Source organism: Apiospora aurea (assembly GCF_038362705.1).
Source record: "Apiospora aurea strain CBS 24483 chromosome Unknown utg000010l_segment0_segment0, whole genome shotgun sequence".
In the NCBI taxonomy this organism is placed as follows: domain Eukaryota; kingdom Fungi; phylum Ascomycota; class Sordariomycetes; order Amphisphaeriales; family Apiosporaceae; genus Apiospora; species Apiospora aurea.
In genome coordinates this window covers 783,189-802,188 of record NW_027117397.1, presented here as the reverse complement: position 1 = coordinate 802,188, position 19,000 = coordinate 783,189, and the positions used below count along the sequence as shown (strand labels likewise).

The 19,000-nt window shown below is 35.2% G+C and overlaps 3 protein-coding genes across 3 annotated transcripts; 2 read left to right on the top strand and 1 right to left on the bottom strand.

The window, feature by feature from the left end:
- Window positions 1–5,591: 5,591 nt before the first annotated feature.
- Window positions 5,592–7,301, top strand: PG986_014267 (uncharacterized protein; the record flags this gene model as incomplete). The annotated part of the gene is made up of 5 exons (XM_066850489.1): window positions 5,592–5,980; window positions 6,037–6,444; window positions 6,523–6,944; window positions 7,027–7,221; window positions 7,285–7,301. The coding sequence occupies 5 exons, from the start codon at window positions 5,592–5,594 to the stop codon at window positions 7,299–7,301; spliced, it is 1,431 nt and encodes a 476-aa protein (XP_066692727.1).
- Window positions 7,302–7,573: 272 nt separating this feature from the next.
- On the bottom strand, window positions 7,574–9,010 carry PG986_014266 (uncharacterized protein; the record flags this gene model as incomplete). Its single annotated transcript, XM_066850488.1, has 4 exons — window positions 7,574–7,873; window positions 7,934–8,401; window positions 8,459–8,588; window positions 8,766–9,010. 4 exons carry the CDS (start codon window positions 9,008–9,010, stop codon window positions 7,574–7,576), a joined length of 1,143 nt encoding a protein of 380 aa, XP_066692726.1.
- Window positions 9,011–10,228: 1,218 nt separating this feature from the next.
- On the top strand, window positions 10,229–11,609 carry PG986_014265 (uncharacterized protein; the record flags this gene model as incomplete). Its single annotated transcript, XM_066850487.1, has 4 exons — window positions 10,229–10,569; window positions 10,660–10,777; window positions 10,905–11,357; window positions 11,439–11,609. 4 exons carry the CDS (start codon window positions 10,229–10,231, stop codon window positions 11,607–11,609), a joined length of 1,083 nt encoding a protein of 360 aa, XP_066692725.1.
- Between the last annotated feature and the right edge of the window lie 7,391 nt (window positions 11,610–19,000).

Genomic DNA, 19,000 nt, shown 5'->3' with positions numbered 1-19,000 from the left:
GTTAATTAAGCTTTTAACTTCGTACGATAATAATTAGATTTCCGGATGCGTTTTAATCGAAGAATCGATTATTAAAAAATCTTTTATAAAAATCCCGACGCGTATCGCGCGTAGTTTATTTTTATACGGAATATAATTAATAAGTATAGAATTTAAAAGGAAAATATATATAATTTTAACGAGACCGGGTTTTTTATAAATTAAATTTCGTTTAAAATAATCGTAACCACCTCCGATTAACGCGGAAAGCTTAAAGTAATATAATAAAAGAACCGGGAATAGGTTATAGTAATATAAAGCGTCGAATTATATAGTTATATTATCTTTCCGTACATTATTTTTACCGGGAAAACGTACTTTTTTTCTTAGTATAAAAATAGCCTATTATTAAAAAACTAAGTAATTATAGTTATTAAAAATAGTTAGATTACGAATAAAAAAGCGAGGATTAAATTCGATACTTCGATAAATATACGAAGTCTCGTACGAAGGGTACTTATCGCCTATTAATCTTTAATAGTTATAAAAATTATTACTCGATAGCTTTCGAATTTTACTATAAAAAAAACTCGATTATTATACTCTATATGCTTTTTTATTTATTATGTAAGCTTTAATCTTTTAATATTAACTGTTTTCGTACGTTAAAAAAGGCGTACGGGAAAGAAATTAAAAGTTTTATACGGGCGTATATTACTTATATTTTAAAGGAGAATTTTTTATTAGCGTTTTTAAAAGCGTTCTAAGCGATTTTTATCGTTTCGAATATATAAAGAAGCTTTCGAGGGACCGGACTCGTTCCGTACGATCCGGAATATATTATTTTATAATTAAATGTAAAGCTATGTATTTTAATATCTCCGGGGACGTTTTTCGGCCTACCTATTCTTTAAAAATTAAAAACCTTAAATAACCCGATTAAAGTTTAATTCTAAACCGAATACGTTCGAAACCGTATTATACGGCATTAAAATAGCTCTTCGATATCGATTTTAATTAGACTTAACCAGATTACGAAAAGTATAACGCAAATAATGCACCGGCTCGCTTTTTTAAAGGGTAAAATAATTATACTATAAAAAGTAAATAAAATACTTAGCCGGCGCCGCCGTACAAAAAAAAGGCTATAAAATAAAGGATTACTTCGTATATAAATTAAAAAAAGACTTATAGTTTTAAAGGAACGTTAATAAATAATTATAGGATAAATCGCGCCGAAATAGTAGTCGTACGAGAAGGTTTAAAACGCGCCCGCGACGCTATAAAATTTACGGGGAGCCCGGGCATAATACGCGTACTTATTAAAATAATGTAAAAGTATTTAAAGAGGAGGATTCTAATTAATTTTAATATATTAAATGCGTTATAGTGGAATTAATTTATATTTCGTTGTACGAGGCCTTAGAAAGTGTTTAATTAAACCGTGTGTTTAATTAGACCGTGGATTACGTTATCCTTTCGTATTAAATATATAAAAAGTGTCGCTATCCTGCTAAATCCGGGGATAAAAATCTAGTAATAATTAGCTAGTTTTAAAAAAGATCTAATTTTTATAGCGTTTATAGGCTTAAGCTATTTTTATACTGCTAATATTTTAAAGGGTTTTATTCGAATTTCTCCCGGGGATACCACGTATTTTATAAAAGTAATTAATTTTTTATAGAACTCGTTTTTTTTTAAATTAACTAAGAGTCTAGCGTTTTATAATTTTTAAAGTATTATTTTAACGTACTCTTTATATTATTCCTCGTTTTCGGAATAAATTAAGATATTATCTAAATAAATTACTACGAACCTATCGAGGTATTTTCGTAAAATATAATTAATTATGTTTTAGAAATTCGCGGGTACGTTAATAAGTTTAAAAAGTATAGTTTAGTATTTAAAGTGCTCGTACTTAGTTTAAAATACCGTTTTCTATTCTTTTTTTTTTTTTTTAATACGGATTAGGTTATATGCGTTAAGTAGGTCGAGTATAGTAAAAATAATTGCCTTATATAGTTTATCGCGTAAATCGTTAATTAAAAGAAGTAGGTATCGGTTTTTAATAGTAATTTCGTTAAGTTTCCGGTAGTCGACGCATAATCGCCATTTTTTCTTCCCGTTTTTACTCTTTCGAGGAACGAAGAGAATAAGGTATCCTGCTGGTAAAATAAAGGGTTATATAACTCCTTTTTCGAGGTTCTCTTTAATATATTCCTTTAAGACTTTCTCGTGTTCTTAATTAAGCTTATATATCGGTATAAATTATAATTCCTTCTTTTTTTTAAAGGGTATTTCGTAATCTCACCGTATATAAAACGGTAAACCCGTTTTTAGTTTTTTATTAAAGAGGTCTATAAATTGCCGGTATTTTTTTAATATAGTTATCGTAATATTCGGCTTAAATTCTTTAGTAATAATATATGCTCGAAATACTTTAAACTTACTTAAGGGTTTTTTTTTAAAACGCTGCTTAGCGGCTAAACCTTTTTTTAGTGTATCCTATTAAAATTAGCCTGTTTTTTAGTTAACTTTAAGATTATTTACCCGTAACCAGGGTATCTTTAGTATTATATTATATCTTAATATTTTTATAATATTACACGTAATCCGTTTATAACGTTCTCCGATATTAACCGAAAAGTTCGCGATTTCCTTTCGTATTTCTCTATTTTCGTAAGTTATAAGTTTTTTATCGACGGTTTTAAATCGGTATAGGGCGTCTTTTTTTATTAGTTTAATTTTAAACTGTTAATAATTCTTAGTAAAATATAGTTTCTTTACGCTTCGTTATCGAATAACGTTTTAATAATAACTCTTTTAATATTTACTATTAATATTATATATTTATAAATATCTCGTTTATTCGTTATAAAGTATAGGGACTTATTTTATCCTGTCGAATATTATCCTTTTATAACCGGCGGGGTTGGTTTTTCGACCGTTATTATAGGTTCTCGTAGGGTGCATTAGCTTTTTTTTAGGTTTATACCTAAGCTCCTAGAGTTTTTAACTGTGGGCGTCGTGCCGTTACGTTATTCGTAATACGTTATCTTTATTAAGTAGCTATTTATTTTTAAAAGGTACTGCGATAATAATTCTTTTCATAATAACTATTATTTAAGTCCTAATAATATTTTCCTATTTTAATAAAGGTTATATAGTTCGATATATTCGTACCGTAATTAATATTATAATTCTTCTTATTATTTACGATAAATCTTAAGCGACGGCACTAGCTTTAAATAATCGGTATATCCTAACTTTCCTAAATACGTAAAGAAAACACTCGTTTATCTAGTATTTTAATTAATTAGTTTTTTTATTTAAGTATTTACGTAGCTATTCGGGGGTTTTTTTATTAATAAGTAAAGAGCCCGAGCGGTAAAATATATAGTCCTTATACGTATAGTATTATAATAGTAGTATATTATAAGCATTAAGTTTTTACCGATACGTTATAAAAACTAATAATATATTATTTTATTGCCTAGGTATTCGATATATATATTATAAATGTATAAAATTTATAAAATAAAGTAGTATTCGGTGCTTTTAAGGTTAACCCTTACGTCGTTACTTATTTAATAACTGTTTCCTATATTTCGAAACGACGTGTCGAGTAAACTCTTTATGCTTTATTAATTTATAAATATAAGAATCCCGGGGATAATTATTTACCTATTCTCGTAAAATCGCCGGGATTACTAGGCTACCGTAAGTATTATTTCGGTAATTAATAGTTAACCGATGTTTTTAAGTTAATAGCGTCGTTTTCGTGTAATCCGTTCTTTATTAAGCGTAATCGATTTAATAATATTATCGAAATTATAGTTATCACTAATAAATATTCGTCGGAGTATAGCGACTATTCGAAAGGTTATATACTTCTTAGGTACCTTCGAGAATTAACTAGTTCTTTCTTTATTTACTAGGTGAATAGAGCACTTATCGTCGTAATAGGCTGTTTAAAATAGGCTGCCGTGTAACACGTTTAACGTATTATTAGAGCTATTTTTTTTAATAGTTATTAAGGGTCCTTTTATTTTAATAGTATTAATATAGCGTTTATTAAGAACGCGCTTAAACGTTTTCTTAGGATTTTTATAATCTTTTATAAAATATCCGTCTTTCCCGTAGTTATAATAAGTAACGTCTTTTCGGCGCTTACCTTTATTATTTCGATAAGTAACGTTTAGGTCTATAGGTTCGCTATATAACCTATAGAATATTTTTTTAAGTGCGTTAAATAAATCGACCGTTATTAACCCGGGGTTTATTATTTAATTATAAAGCTTAATTGCCCGACTTTTTTAAACATCGTTCGTATAAACGGTTATTAATTTTAACTATTTTTTCTACGTATTTATCGAATTACTCGGGGCGATTTTCCCGGTTAATTTCGTTTTTTACGTTTTTTCGTAATTTTACGTAAAAGAGTATTATTAAAGCGTTATTATTACTTTATTTTATTTACGAAGAAATTTACTTAAACTTTACAGTATACGCGGAAACTAATCCTTTTTATTTAAACTATATAAATTATTTCTCTGTAGTCCGAGCTTTATTTAAATTTTTAAAAATAGCCTATAGTTTTTTTTAAAGGTAAAGTAGTAACGGAAAATGCGGCGTATTTAAATGTTTTATTTTTTATTGAGGGGGTTATCGAAATAGTTTCTTATAATAGGTTTAAACTATACGAGAGCGTCCCCTTTAAAGTATCCTGCGGTATAAAAAATTTAATCGGCCTCCGAGTCGAAGTTTTTAACGTAAAAGCGTAGGTACGCCTTTATTTAGGTTAAAAATTTATAGACGGTCCCTTTTTTATTATTATAAGCTTAGGGTATAGTAAGCTTATATTTAAGGCGTCGACGCGTAAGTAGTAAAGCTATTTAATCGGTAAACTATTTATTATCGCTAGCTAATTAATTAATTCGTTTTTAAAATTATTCGACGAGCTAGAAAATATCCGGTCCTCCGGTTAGGTTATTTATATTCCTTTAAGCGAGGGTTTCGTTATTATTAAAATTTTAAGGTATTATAATACTTTTATAGGGATATTGCTTAAAAATTTAAATAGTAACTCGTAAAAATAAAAGCGATTAAAATATAACGAACGGCTATTAAGGTTTAAAAGAAACCTTGTAAACGTACTAGGGTTTATATTAATTAAAACGAGAAAGTATTTAAACGTGTAAACGAGTACGTCCGTTTAATATAATAAATAATATTTTAAACTAATCGTAAAACTTAATTAAAAGTGTAATAGGTTCGTTTAAAATAATATGCTTTATTAATATATTAAATTAATATTTAAATTAATCGCTAAAGTAAAAAGTATCTATATAAAATATATAGAAAAGGTTTATTGTTATATATTTAATCTCTTCTTCACCGATTTTACTATGTTTCCTTAAATCACTGGCTCACTAATAATCCGGTAATCTAATCGTGGTGTTTAACTCACTTACTAAGATAGTAAGCCATACCCCTGGGCTCACGGTGGCTCACGGTGATCCATAGTAAGCCATCACGTAACGAGGTGGTCCGTGCGTCTTCTACCAATATTTCCGTTCGTTGCTTTTAACTGCGGGGCTTCTAAAATCGCTATGCCTCTTTCTTGGCCGCATGAATGGCCAGGTCGTAACACTATCCTACCGTTTGCCCGATCCTGGAAAGTGTCCAACGTCGTGATGGAACGTACCTTCTATTATCGTTTGATATCACTAGGCGAGGATAACAAAATCTCTACTGCTGACGCGTTCATCGTTGAGGACCTGCTGTCATTTTCCGGTGGAGAGATCAGGGCTATCGTCCGGGATATCCTGGCCAGTACTCCCGATTCGGACAGCATCCTGCTGCTGAAGGCGGCTGAGGAGTGCTATAAGCACGCTACCGGCTTCAGGGGACGCCTGGACAGCAGCATGTTTAACCCGCAACGCGCAAGGGGACGTCTTGCTTCGTCGCCCTACGGTCCTCCCGGCCACAACCACGAAGCGTACTATGAGCCCGTGATTTTCCCAAAAACACCTACCGCACTGCGCGTGGAACAAGGCTGGCGCTCAGGTCGGAGGCCGAAGCCAAGGAGCTGAGTAGCGCCTACAGGCGGTGTTGGACCAACTTTTGGATCCAGGTCGTCAATCACGCGCCCGGCGGGCCGACGCTGTTCCATCCACCAGCCAGTCTGGTTTTTGCACCTCCTTTGGATTTGGACCCCGGGGATCCTCCCGTCTACCTGTTTCGAACCTTTGACTGGAACAGCCCGGGAGTGAGTAACTCGAAGATAGTGGCTTCGGCTTTGGGCGCTTTTGGATCACCACAGGAGAGCCGGACCGACCTCCTTGCCCTGGGACGGCGGAAAGCTACGGCACTGCTGCACCGGCATCTCGACAATCCGTCGTTCGAGCCGGACGCAGATGATAACCTGATGTCGTGGACGAGCTCTCCGCTCTTCGCCATCCAGTACGCGATTTGGAGGCTCCATAACGAGAGCATTTGGAATCGCTCGTAGGACATCGAGATCTGCACTGTCGATACAAGGGAGTTTCTACCCGGACAATTCGCACCTGAGTCTTGGCTACTGGAGTTGTACCGCGCAACTGCCATGGAGCTGGGCGGGCCGCTTTCGAGTTTCTGGAGACTTCGGGATCGGGAGGAGTACTGTAACGGCGAATACCTCTCCCAAGGGACGTTGACACATGCGGGTCGCTCCTGTCTGGTGACCCTAGAGCATCTGGAAAGGGCCGGGCTTTACGAGCTGTATCCCGAGTTCTGCGCCCCGGAAAGCAGAAACCAGTGGACCAACCGAGTCAAAGAACTGCGTCAGGGCTATTGGGCGCACTTAACAACAACAACTGATAAGGAGATCCAGCTTGCGCTCCAAGTGGGCAGGTGCTTCAGTCCATCCGATCCGCTAAACATGGCCTTGATGCTGCTGTCGTTCAAGAACCGCGACAACTTAGGTACGGGTAGGTGGTCTGGTTATCGTCTCTTTGATACTGAATTCCGTCCTGTTGAACATTGCTGATTCTTTTTCTACGATAGGCGTACCCCGGATCTCTCAGTTGAGGCCGCCTCGGTGGGCGGAAAAGCCAGTCGAGGTGTGTCGGTTTTGGCGTGCAACTCAAGTCCTCAAGGCTTGCAAAAGTGCTCGTCAAGATGACAGTGGTGTTTCTGTGCCAATGGGCGACGACCTCTCGAGTCATTACGAAACTCTACGAGGGATCTTCAGAGAACCAAGTAGGTATTCGTATCCCAGTAGAAATTGGATGTTTCCGTAGCAGGCTACGCTGAATGGAATAGAGATGCGCACGCGTTAAGTTGACGTCCTTTGGCCGTTAACAAGCCCTTTAGATTTTCCACGCTCGAAGTACCGTTTATTGTAGTATCAGTCAACGGCTTACTATTAAGGAAAGTTTATTCCTGTGTACAGTTAAACTGCAAATGGTGCGTCCGTTGATATGATCCAATCTTCCCCTACGTTTACTCCATGTTCGCTAGTTTGCCCTTGCGCTCAGGGGTGTCTCGGACATGAGATTCACGAGCTTGCTTGGGTTAGAATAGCATATCCGGCAGTCCGCTTCCCTCGTCCTCATCGGCAGCAAGTATGGGGCCATCCGGTCTCCTGCTCCTGCCATGATGCGTATCTGTCCTGGATGACGACTTCCCCAGGCGAGCCAATGCGGCATCCCTCCCATGCTTCGAAGCCCGGCCCAGAGATCAAGAAACGCTCTAGATGCGGAGCTCCTGCCATAACGACGTGGATAGCCTGTTTCGCTCTAGTTGTCCACTGCCGGCCAAGGCCGGGGTCTTTGTGAAACACCATAGCGAGTCTCTTCAAGCTCGGAATTTCGCATACTGCTTGAGCCATAGGAAATGTCCAGTCGTGAATCTACACAGGTAAACCATATCTGTTAGTCGGGAAAAGGGAGGGGATAAATGGCAGGCTTACCTGGGGACTACATAATCCGGGGCCGCAACCAGGATAGCCAGGTACGCATCTCAAGATCAGCCATTCGAGGTTGGTGCATTGTTTAAAGCACAAGAGTTGATCCACAGCCTCGGTGAGCATGCCGGAATCAAAGCGCTTGCTGAAAAGGCAAGCCGCTTTGCGCAGGGAAACTGCGTGGGGAGCAAAGATGCCATTCCAAAGCACGCAGTTTCCGCGGACGTTTCCGGAAACGATTGACGGTGAACAGTCTGCCTCGACTGCCGTCAGCACCCTGACCTTTCCGACAAGCATAGTGAGCGGAAAATTATAATGAATCTGCCCCACGAGGCTCAACTTGGAAACTGGCCACTTCACAGTACCGTCTCGGGACAGCAGGCGCCCTAGCTGGAAACGTTGGTCCTCGGTGAGGGAGAAGACGTCGAGGTGTATCGTCTCGAGCCGGGGTGAAAACCCCGAGTTGAGCTTGGTCTACCGAAATGCAGGTGTCAGTATAACATTTTTTCTCGTAGTGGCAAAGCCGCTTACCATCAATCCAGCAATGGCAGGTACCAAGAACTTGTCGTGAGCAGGAAACCCGCCGGGGCGACCGGGACCCAAAAGCCAAAAACCAGCAATCTGATTTCTATTCCGGTCGCCTGCAACGATCACCAACTTCCTAGTTTACGCATTCAGAGTTAGAAATCGATCGCAAGAAGGACGAAAGCCATGACGGGGACTGAACGAAAAACTCGAGAAGTCGGACACGAAGAAGGCCAAGGGATGAGTCCAATGGCACGTGGGCGCAGGGAAGGCCGGCGAACAACAGGCACACTTCGAATGGGACATGACATACCGCAAGTTGCTGACACTCTCGGGCGATGCGTTCATCGCATTCCTCACTGCGCCGAGGAGGGCACTCTGGCATGGTTTGTCGAGGACCATGCACCGAGGAGGTCCTACCAGGGCGTTGGTGGCCCGGTTGACAAGACGGAGCTGATTGACATCCTCAGGCAGATAACCGATGATATCCAGGACGATTTCTTTGGGGAGAATCAGATATCCGTTCTTGGGATCGCTGTTGACATTCTTAGCCGCCATGGTTGCTTGTATGTTGCAGGCAGCGGGACGAAACAGGCGAGTCCTTGGCAACTTGCTCGGTGCAGCGTTGTTGTATCAAAAGTTGATGGTGTGTGATGGTGGGTGCAGGGACAGTCCCGAGAGCTCTGGGATGATGAGAATTGACGGGGAATGCAATGTGCTGATCTGTAAAATTCCACTCAAGTAGAATGATGCATGGACGAATTGAACAACGCAAGCCTCGGAACCTCAGGAAGGACAAGGTGGAGTGTGAGAGGAGGATGGTAGGCACTATTGCGATTGTTCGATTTGGGAAATCAAATTATGGAACCTTATTAGTATGGGGAGGGTGGTACATATAATTTCAAGAACAGGAGAGATTTTCGTGACAGAAGGGTAGGATGGAGGCCTAAAGTAATTGCAGTGTCCCTATGCCTACTAAAGTATCTCGCAGGCCTGTCATGGAAAACATGATCTGGGAAAACCCCCCCAATGCTGGAAGAAATAATTCCTACCAGACTCGTATCAACTTTCTGAAGATACCAATGCTACCTGTTGATAATATCAGACCTGTCACCTATAGGGAGAGCTCTTGAACGCCATTTCGAGCGAGGGCTTTTACAGACAGGCATGGGATCTTGCAATCACAGCGATAAGAAGACAATGGTGTGTAGTTTATGTGAGCGTGAGATGGGAAATGGTAGGCAAAACCCGTATCTGCCTATCGCGAATGAGACAAGTCAAGCAGAAGCATTCACATTTGTAGCAGTTGGCCAATAAGATTCCGCATAATGTTTGGCTCCTTTATTACCTAATTATTCAAATCAATACATATGTGGACGACCTCAATGGCTATATACCTAAGGTACCTTGCGTTCCAGGGAGTTGAAGTTTGCGCACCTTGGGCATCCGTTTGACTCTTCTATCACGACCATTTGACCTTGTCTTTCGTCAGACCCTGCCGTCACTCTGCTTCTCGCATTAGTGGAGGCTTCCGCTGTTTGATTGCATCTTGAACGGGACGTCAGGCACAGCAGTGTTTTGGCAACCTCTCCCACAACTCCTCTCATCTTGTCAGACTGTACCAAGAACTGCCCTGTTCCATCAACCACACACCTTCATTTTGGATTGCAACACAATCGCCAAGGGCTGTCGATGTTTATTCTACAAGGCTCGCCTAAGTACATTTGCCCACAATCCACCAAGTTCGTTTCGTCAGCAGCAAAACAACAGCCCTTCATGGCGGAAAGCAACAACATCGTCCAACAGCCTCATGGCAGCCAAGCCAATGACGATACCGCCAAAACTTCCAACGAGATGGCCGGTTGCATCACTCCGCTTGATGATCTCAACACTGAGCAGTCACCGCCAGGATATCTTTGCCTGCCCAACGAGCTCGTTCTGGACATCTTCGGGTACCTGCCACAGGACACGCTTCATCAACTCCGTCTTGTTAACCGGGCCACAAGAAGGCTCTTGCCACCTCAGCGCATGGTCCTTCGCCGTCGTAGCCAGCATGCCCTCTTTGACGCTGTGGCAATGGCGCTGAATGCGCCACCTGACAGCATCGGGGATTTGAAGTACGTGATATCCACACTGGGTGGCAGAATTGTTTGGTCTAGTCCTGCTGCCAAATTCCCTTGAATTAAATTAATTCGAATTCCTAATAGGAAATTAGCATTCGCTATAAACGACGATCGCGAGGAGATTTGCGGTTATCGGGTACCTAGGCGCTGTCAGACTCTTCTCCAGGACGACAAATTGGTGCCTGCAGTGTTCAAGCTGGTGGTAGGCATCTTTTACTTTCCATTGCTTCTCGTTACAGTCGGTTTCGCTACTTATTGTAGAGGTCCCAACATTTCCCCTGAGTCATGTGTTTACTCATGAGAGTTAGACTAATGCCTAGAGCCAACAGACCAAACTAAACTCGGGAGCTTCGCCCAAACTCAGAGGTCTACAGATGGATGCTAGTATCTTTACATCCTCTCAGCGCGTAGATTTGGAGAGACTGCTGCTTGAGAACGCTGCCCAGAAGTGGTCCATCAATACGCTTGACCTCGTATGGCAACGTCGTGCTGGAACCTATCTTCTGAAGGCACTCATTCGTAAAGTCACGGTGTTGACGGCTGTTCAGACCAACACTCCGCCAATCAGTCTCCACAGCAGCCGACGTTGTTTCCTCTGGCAAGATATCTTCAGCAACCATGCAACGTCCCTTCAAAAGGCCGGTTGCGTCTTTCGAGTCGAGGAGCCTCCCTATAATCTGGACGACACCATAAACCAGATCGCCTGCTTCAAGCAGTGTCCCAATCTCAAATGGCTTGTACTTAGAAGCGTATCCGGCTCTCGATCCCTTTTCAGCCAAGGAGTAATTAAAATGGTGAGATTCCCAACTTAATCATAACAGGCTGAGAATATGGAATACTAATGAAAATGACTGCGTATCTAGGATGAGAATCGGTGTCTGGCCTGGGGTGCCCAGTTGGCAGAAGCTATATGCCAAGTGCCCAGTTTGACGCAGCTTGCGATCGTCCTATCTGGATATGTCGCATTTGGGGTGCAGGCTAGCCCTCAGGCGAGGCGGGCCATCCAAACTGTGATGGGGGAGCAACGCATCTGAAGCGATTTTGTCTCTGTGGCCCTGTTGATCCTGTCGACCCTCAGTGGCTGGAGATATGCTGGGAAGGATACCGTGCTCGCTCCGGGGAAGTCGTTGTCGATGAGTATATGACTCCTAGCTGGCAACAAGAGCCCAGATGGTACCATCTTGCCTTCTGATGCAGCCATGGAAATAATCTCGTCAGTACAGCAGCGAAGAACCATGTGCGTTTTGTGCCTTAAGAACAGGGGCACGGTGATCAAGGAGAATGCTGCCTAGGAGCAGCCATAATGGACGGGATAGATAGTGCATGGAAACTGGAAAGATTAATAAGTTTCGTAGCTGCAGTTAGTTATAAAAAATTAGCATTAATTTTAAGTTGTGTTTTATAATTACGTTTATACTAAGTGACTTTTTTTTAAAGAAAGGATATTACGATTTTTTAAATTAAAAATTAAAGATAATAACGCCGGGTATAATTATAATATATAAACGTAATTAGTGATTATTATTATATATTTTAATTAAAAATAATATTTAACTTATTTATAAAGTTAATTAATAAGTTATAATACGATTATTATTATTTAATTTTATAAGGTAATTAATTTTTACTATTTCTTTATTAATTAAATAACGGTAATAAAATTAAAGAGAATATTTATTTAAATTACTTATAAATATAATAATTACCCTTATAATTATAAGTGGTAAAAAGTATTAATATATTAAAAACTATAACGTGGTTTACTATTACGCGATATATATTATTTAGCGACATACCTTTTTTATTTCTTAACCCTTTTATATAAATTAAATTAATTATAACGTATTAAATTAATTAAAATTATTTATTATTTAAATCGTTACTTAATTCTATTTCCTTTTCGTATATTCGCGTATTATAATTTATCTCCCCGTAAATACTATAGTGCCTTTCACCGATCGCCCTCTATTTCGACGGACCCTTAATTTCGCCTTTATTAATCGCTGTACGCTTTTTTTTTTACCTTTTCGTCCTATAGCTTTTAAAAATTTTAAATAGTAAAAGCTTTTTTAAACTAGATTTATAATTTTTTAGCTCTTCGGCGTTTAAAAAGAGCTAAATTAATCGCTTATAAAGTATAAATTTTTACGCGTATAAAGGTTATTAAATATATTATCACGTTTATACTCTTCGTTATTTAATTTATAATATTTAAAATTAACGTTAAAAAGCTTTTTTAATAGGTAAAAACCCTACTTTTAATAAAAATAAAGTATCGAGTTATTTATTAAGGGTTAAACGACGTTTAAGGGTTATAAGTACCGGCCGTCCCTAGGCGTAACGGGCTAAGTATAGGCGTTTAAAGACGTATATTTAATTTATTAATCACCTCGTTTAAATAATAAAGTACTAAACTAGCTAATTTAAATTTAAATTTAATATCATTTTCCGTAAAAATAATAAAATACGCTGCTTTAAAGGTAATAAAAAACTCTAGCTTTATAATATAATTTATTAATACCTTAATAAATAGCTCGATTTTTTTCGAATATACTCGTTTTAACGGCGAATAAAATACTATATTTAAAAACTAAAGTAAATAAAAGGAGTAAGGAGGTATACTAAGCGTAATAATATTATTATTCTTATAGTATTTTTTAAATTTAGCTAAAATATAACTTTTATAACCGTTTAAAATTAAGAGGCGATAAAGGCCTTTTACTCGCGATTTAATATATTTATCGAAGTATCGAATTTAATTTAAGCTTATCTCGTTATCGGTTTAACCGTTAAAAATCGGCTTAATTACTTAATTATTTAATAGGTTATATTCGATAGCTTAATTCGCGAGGTAATATTAACCTTAAACGATTAAGAACGGCGGGATATATTAACCTTATAATTTAATATATTTAATAACCGTTAATTATTCTCGATTACTAGGCTAAATTAATTTCGCCTTCTTACGCTAGTTAACGCGTATTATAAAGAGAATTAACCCGACTATATTTATTATAAAGCCGGTCTCGTCGAAATTCTATATATTTTCGTTGAGGATATCGTATTTAACTTTAATATTCGCGATTAATTGAAACTAGCCGGAAATAATACCTATATTTTTATAAAGGGCCTTTTAATAATCGTATTAACGGTTTATTCGGGTTTTAAAATCCAGGTTACGGTTAATAAAGCGCTTAACTTAGTACTTACCGATATAATCGCCGCCGCGCGATTTTAAAAAAGATTAACTATATCTCTTATAATACCGATATTAAAAGGTAACCCTCGAATATTTAAATCGATTATATAATTACGAAATACCTTTTTTAATTATATTTAATTTATATCGTAAATATCGGATTTCGCGTTATAAGGTTTAACCGTTAATTTAATCATGTAACGTTTTATATAAAACGTTATATATAACGGTAACGTGTTTTTAATTAATTTAGTTTCGGCTTTTACGTATTACTTAAATCGTTAAAACGATTCGATCTTTTAAGATAAAATCGGTATAATATTAATAGAGTTATTACGTATTAAAGTTTAATAAAAAAGGTAAATAAAAATATTAAGCCTCTTAATAATACGGCCCACTTAATGGTAAACTACGTTAATAATTTTTTAAGTTAATTAATTTTTTAAAAGCTTATTATAATATTATAAATTGTAATTAATAAACGGAAAATTATAATTATAAAAGCTTAAAATAAACATTTTAAATATATTAATAACAGTATAACGTGGTTTACCACTACGCGACGTATATTACTTAGCGACGCACCTTTTTTACTTCTCGACCTTTTTATATAAATTAATTTAATTATAACGCTTAAAATTAATTAAAACTACTCGTTATCCGATTTTTCGCTTAATTTTATATTTTTTTTTTATATATTCGCGTATTATAACCTATTTCGTTGTAGATATTATAGCGCTTTTTATCGGTCGCCCTCTGTTTTAACGAACCTTTATTTTTATTTTTATTAAACGCTGAACGTTTCTCTTTTATTTTTTTGTTTTATAGCTGCTAAAAATTTTTAATAATAAGGGCTTTTTTAAGCTAAACTCGCGACTTTTTAGCTTTTCGGCGTTTAAAAAGTGTTAAATTAGCCTTCTTTAATATATATATTTTATTACGTATAAGGGTTATTTTATAGGCTATTTTAATTATATTTTTCGCTATTTAGTTTACCGTATTTAAAATCGGCGTCGGAGAGCTTTTTTAATAAATAAATACCCTTTTTTAATATAAGTAGAGTATTTAGTTATTTATTAAAGGTTGGACGGCGTTTAAAGGTTATAGGTATTAGCCGTCCCTAGACGAGATAGGTTAAATATAAGCGTCTAGAGACGTATATTTAGCTTATTAATTACTTCGTTAAGGTTATAAAGTATTGAATTAAATGCGTTAAATCTAAATTTAATGTTAACTTTCGTAAAAATAGTAAAATACGCGGCTTTAAAAACGATAAAGAACTTAAGTTTAATAATATAGTTTATAAAAGCCTTAATAAATAGCTCGATTTTTTCGAATAAGCACGTTTTAAAAGCGAATAAAGTACTATATCGAAAGGTTAAAGTAAGTGCGATAAATAGGGAGGTATATTAATAATAATAATATCGTTATTTTAATAATATATCTCGAATTCGCCGAAATATAGTTTTCGTAGCCGTTAAGAATTAAGAGGCGGTAACGACCTTTCGTTTACGATTTAATATATTTATCGAAATATTTAATTTAGTTTAGGCTTATTTCGTTATTAGTTTAATTATTAAAAATTAACTTAATTATTTAATCGCCCGGTAAATCGGTTTCGCGGGATTAGTTTACGAAATAATATTAGCTTTAAACGATTAAAAACGGCGGAATATATTAACTTTACGAATTAATATATTTAATCGCCGTTATTTATTCCCGATTATTAAATTAAACCGATTTCGCCTTTTTTACGCCGCTCGACGCGTATTACGATAAATATTAACCCGATTATATTTATTATAAAGCCGGTTTCGTCGAAATTTTAAATGTCTTCGTTAACGATCCTATATTTCGCTTTTATATTCGCGATTAATGTAAACCAGGCAGAAATAATTTTAGAATTTTCGTAAAGAGCTTTTTAATAATCGTATTAACGATTTATTTTAGTTTTTAAATTTAGGTTACGGTCGATAAAACGCTTAACCTAATATTTATTAACGCGGTCGCCGCCGCGTAACGCGGTAAAAAGATTAGCTATATTTTTATAGTAGCGAAATCGAGAGTTATTCCTCGAATATTTAAATTAATTATATGTTTACGAAATACTTCCTCTTTAATTAAATTTATTTTACGTCGTTTCGATCGGATTTCGCGTTTTAAAGTTTAGCCGTAGATTCGATAGCGTAAAATTAATTCGGGTATATTATAAACTTTTACTATTACTTTTTAACTTATTTAATTCGATTTATTTCGTATCGCTTAAATTATTAAAACTATTCGATCTTTTTAAGATTAATTAAGTATTATAGTTATAAAAGTATTATATATTAAAGTTTAATTATATTAAAATTAAATTAAAGTGCGTCGCTAAGTAATATACGTCGCGTAGTGGTAAACCACGTTAATTAAAAATTAAAGCTTATATTTTAATAATTTAATACGTATTTTTTATTAAATATATTATTAAAAAATTAAAATCGTTTAAATCTTAATAAAATAAAATAAAAGTAAAGTTAATCGATTAAATTAATGATAATTTTAAATAATTTTAATAGCTTTAACGTGGTTTACCATTACGCGACGTATATTACTTAGCGACGCACTTTAATTTAATTCTAATATAATTAAACTTTAACGCGTAATACTTTTATAATTATAATGCTTAATTAATCTTAAAAAGATCGAATAGTTTTAATAATTTAAGCAATATAAAACGGACCGAATTAAATAAGCTAAAAAATAGTAATAAAATCTTATAATATACCCGAATTAATTTTACACTATCGAATTTACGGCCGAACTTTAAAACGCGAAATTCGACCGAAACGACGTAAAATAAATTTAATTAAAAAAAGAGGTACTTTATAAATATATAATTAATTTAAATATTTAAAGGATACTTCCCGATTTTATTAGTATAAAAAATATAGCTAATCTTTTTATCGCGTTGCGCGGCGGCGACCGCGTCGGTAAGTATTAAATTAAACGCTTTATTAACCGTAACCCGGACTTAAAAATTAAAATAAATCGTCGGTACGATTATTAAAAAGCTTTTTACGAGGATTTTAAAATTATTTCTATTTAATTTACGTTAATCGCGAATATAAAGGCGAAATACGGAATTATTAACGAAAATATTTAAAATTTCGACGAGATCGGCTTTATAATAAATATAATCGGGTTAATACTCGTCGTAATACGCGCCGAGCGGCGTAAAAAAGCGAAGTCGGTTTAATTTAGTAATCGGGAATAGGCAACGGCGATTAAATATATTAATTCGTAGGGCTAATATATTCCGCCGTTTTTAATCGTTTAAAATTAATATTACCTCGCGAATTAGTTCCGCGAAACCGATTTATTAAGCGATTAAATAATTAAGCCGACTTTTAATAGTTAAACTAATAACGAGATAAGTTTAAATTAAATTAAGTATTTCGATAAATATATTAAATTATAAACGAAGAGTCGTTACCGCCTTTTAATTTTCGACGGCCACGAGAGTTATATTTCGGCCGAATTTAAGGTATACTATTAAGATAACGATATTATTATTATTAGTATACCTCCCTATTTATCGCATTTACTCTAATTTTTTAATATAATATTTTATTCGCCTTTAAAAAGTGTTTATTCGAAAAAATCGAACTATTTATTAAGGTTTTTATAAACTATATTATTAAGCTCGAGTTCTTTATTATTTTTAAAGCCGCGTATTTTATTATTTTTATAAAAATTAATATTAAATTTAGATTTAGCGTATCTAGTTTAATACCTTATAACCTTAACGAGGTAATTAATAAGTTAAATATGCGTCTCCGGACGTTTATATTTAATTTATCTCGTTTAAGAACGGCTAGTATCTACGACCCTTAAACGCCGTTTAACCTTTAATAAATAACTAAGTACTCTATTTATATTAAAAAGAGGGTGTTTATTTATTAAAAAAGCTTTTTAACGCCGATTTTAAATACGGTAGACTAAATAGCGAAAAGTATAATTAAAATAGCTTATAAAATAACTTTTATACGCGATAAAATATATATATTAAAGGAGGCTAATTTAGTATTTTTTAAGCGCCGGAGAGCTAAAAAGTCGCGAGTTTAACTTAAAAGAGCCCTTATTATTAAAGAATTTTAGTAATTATAGGACGAAAAGGTAAAAAAAAGCGTTTAGCGCCCGATAAAAGTAAAAATAAGGGTTCGTTAAAGCGGAGGGCGACCGGTAAAAGGCGTTATAATATTTACGGCGAAATAAGTTATAATGCGCGAATATATAAAAAGAATATAGAATTAAGCGAGGAATTAAATAACGAGTAGTTTTAATTAATTTTAAGCGTTATAGTTAAATTAATTTATATAAAAGGGTCGAGAAGTAAAAAAAGTGTATCGCTAAGTAATATGCGTCGCGTAGTGGTAAACCACGTTATTTATAATTATATACACTTTTTTAAGTATTAATAATAATATAATTATAATTAAAATTTAAGCTTAACTCTTTTATAATTATAAAGGTAACCATTATAATTAATTAATACTCTATAGTTTAACGTGGTTTACTATTAAGTGGCCCGTATTATTAAATAGTTTACTTTTACTACTTCTCGACCCTAATTAAACTTTAATGCGTAATAACTTTATAATTATAATGCCTAATTTAAATTAAAAAAACCGGATCGGTTTAATTATTTAAGCGACACGAAAGCATTTAAATCTATTAAGTAAAAGAGATGCTATAAAAGTATACGACGTTTTTAGAACTATTTTACGTTACCGAATTTACGACCGAACCTTACGACGCGATATTCGACACTTACGGTATAAATTAAATATAAATAAAAAAGAATACTTCGTAAGTATATAATTAATTTAAATACCCGCGGGATATCTCTTAAAATTATTAGTGTAGAAAATATAGCTAATTTTTTTACCGTATCGCGTAATAGCGAGCGCGTTAATAAATACTAGGTTAGGCGCTTTATTAACCGGAACCCGGATTTTAAAACCCGAATAAACCGTCGGTACGATTATTAAAAAGCTTTTTATAAAAATTTAAACGTTATTTCCGGTTAGTTTAAATTAATCGCGAATATTAAGGTTAAATACGGTATCGTTAATAAGGATATATAGAATTTTAACGAAACCGGCTTTATAATGGGCATAATCGGGTTAACCCTCGTCGTAATACGCGCCGATCGGTGTGGGAAGGCGAAGTCGGTTTAGCCTA